General features: G+C 40.4%; 1 protein-coding gene across 1 annotated transcript; it reads left to right on the forward strand.

Annotated features, from left to right (window-relative positions):
- LOC108950180 lies at positions 1–1,650 on the forward strand. Its single transcript, XM_026837943.1, has 3 exons — positions 1–266; positions 374–817; positions 877–1,650. The coding sequence occupies exons 1-3, from the start codon at positions 252–254 to the stop codon at positions 1,648–1,650; spliced, it is 1,233 nt and encodes a 410-aa protein (XP_026693744.1). The 5' UTR covers positions 1–251.
- The last annotated feature ends 259 nt before the right edge of the window (positions 1,651–1,909 follow it).

The raw sequence follows: 1,909 nt of genomic DNA on the forward strand, positions 1-1,909 counted from the left end.
CTCGAGTATGATATCTCCGTGTTGATAATGTTCGCACCCGACCTCTGAAGTGGCGGTGAAGCTTTAATCAGAGTTTGGAGCCTCGTTAGTGAAAGTTGTACATAAACCCTGTTTAGAGGTGCAGTCATTCCAGTTCCTGTGAACACCGTTACTCTGACAGTTGACACAGTGATATTATATTGCAAATATACCGAAGTTCTGCCGAATTTTTTTACGAAATCTGAAGATCATCTTTCTCAAGTAAAACAAACATGATGGCGACAAAGGTTAGTTTTGCTATTTGTTCTGTAACGTATCTACAATGCTAGCGAACAATATATGCTCTTCGTTTGTTTATGTTTGTCATTACTATCTGTACGTTTCTGCTTTATAGATGTCAACTAAATGTACACGTGGCAAGTTTGCTCATCGTGGTGCGAGGGCACGTGTTGTTCGATATCCGATTGGGATTTCAGGGAAACAAACCGCAAGGTTGTTTCCAGAGCCAAAATGGGAGAAGAATGCTCTGTTCATCACGGACAGCAACGGGAGAGATTTGGTTTTGCCATGTGTGGTTCGTCCTTCCATCGGGTTCCCGTTCAACCTCTCCGTAATCTCTGTGCCCGGTGGCTGCATTATGCACGGAGACATTGAGTTGCGATGTCCCGCTTCAATCATGAAGAATGTTAATGCTGTTATTATTGGTTTAGGTACGAATGATGTTCTAGGATTCTCAAGGTGGGAAGTGAACGAGAGACCACAGTACGTCGTGGATTCGATCTTACGTCGAGCGAAATGTATCATTGGTGCAGCACAAGAACTGTATCCTCATGCCACGGTATGATCGTCTTGTGTATATACTTTAACAAATGGATTTATACATTTATCTTTTTTCAGGTATATTTCAATTCCATTTTGCCACAGAGCTCACCATCCGGCAGAATCGTGCCAATGCTTAATGTAGCACTTAAGTGCAGAACGTGGTTAACAGATGTCCACATTGATTCCGCAATGCACTTATTAAGCGAAGAATTCCCAAACATGGACGGATTACAGAGCTGTCTCGCATACTCAAAAAACCGGAATATTCCCATATATACCCCTAAAAGTGATTTTGTACAGATTCTGCTAGTTCATGATGACCACTGGGTGACGGTTACAAATAAGTTTACAAAAAGTAAAAATTCCCTAAACATTTACGACAGTTCCAAATGTGATTACACCGATTCGGATAAATTAACACTGTCCAAACTTTTAAACGTTCCGGCAACTTGTATAAAATGTCATTTCCCCCAGGTACCTCAACAAAAAATAGGATCCGGAAACTGTGGACTTTACGCTATCGCATTTGCTAAGGCTGTTTGCCAGGGTTTTAAACCGGAAACGCTAAATTATCCGGAGTATCAACTTCGCAGTTTAATACACGGTATGTTGAAACAAGAAACTATAGATCCGTTATACACTGAAAATAATACTCGCAATGTTAAACCACCTAAACTGGAATTTTCCATTAACATTTTTTGTAACTGTAGACTCGCGGCGGACGACAACGAGTATATACAGTGTTCTAAATGCAAGACATGGCTCCATTTTGACTGCGTCGCTGAGGAAATACCTAGTGAGGCTAAAAGTATCGGCGTTAAATGGTTTTGTATCAATTGCTCTGACTAATTTGTTTACTACCTACGATAACTATGTGTTTTCAGTTATATTCTACAGGTATCCGACGATGATCAACGAACAGACAACGAGGAGATCACTAAATGTTTGGTCACTATTCCTCACTTTTTACTCTTCTATTAATTCTGCATCGTGTCAGTTTGCAGAATAGTAGAAGAGTAAAGTGTTTGGATTACAACTGCACAAAACTCCTCTCCTGGTGGACCTTACCAACAGCGTTAAAACTCTTTAAATGCCAAAGATGAACACA

Source organism: Ciona intestinalis, unplaced genomic scaffold (assembly GCF_000224145.3).
Source record: "Ciona intestinalis unplaced genomic scaffold, KH HT000035.2, whole genome shotgun sequence".
Lineage (NCBI taxonomy): Eukaryota > Metazoa > Chordata > Ascidiacea > Phlebobranchia > Cionidae > Ciona > Ciona intestinalis.

Bases quoted from the DNA above. Each gene is read 5' to 3' on its own strand.
- LOC108950180 (XM_026837943.1), top strand. The intron at 818-876 runs GTATGATCGTCT...ATCTTTTTTCAG, and splicing joins AACTGTATCCTCATGCCACG to GTATATTTCAATTCCATTTT.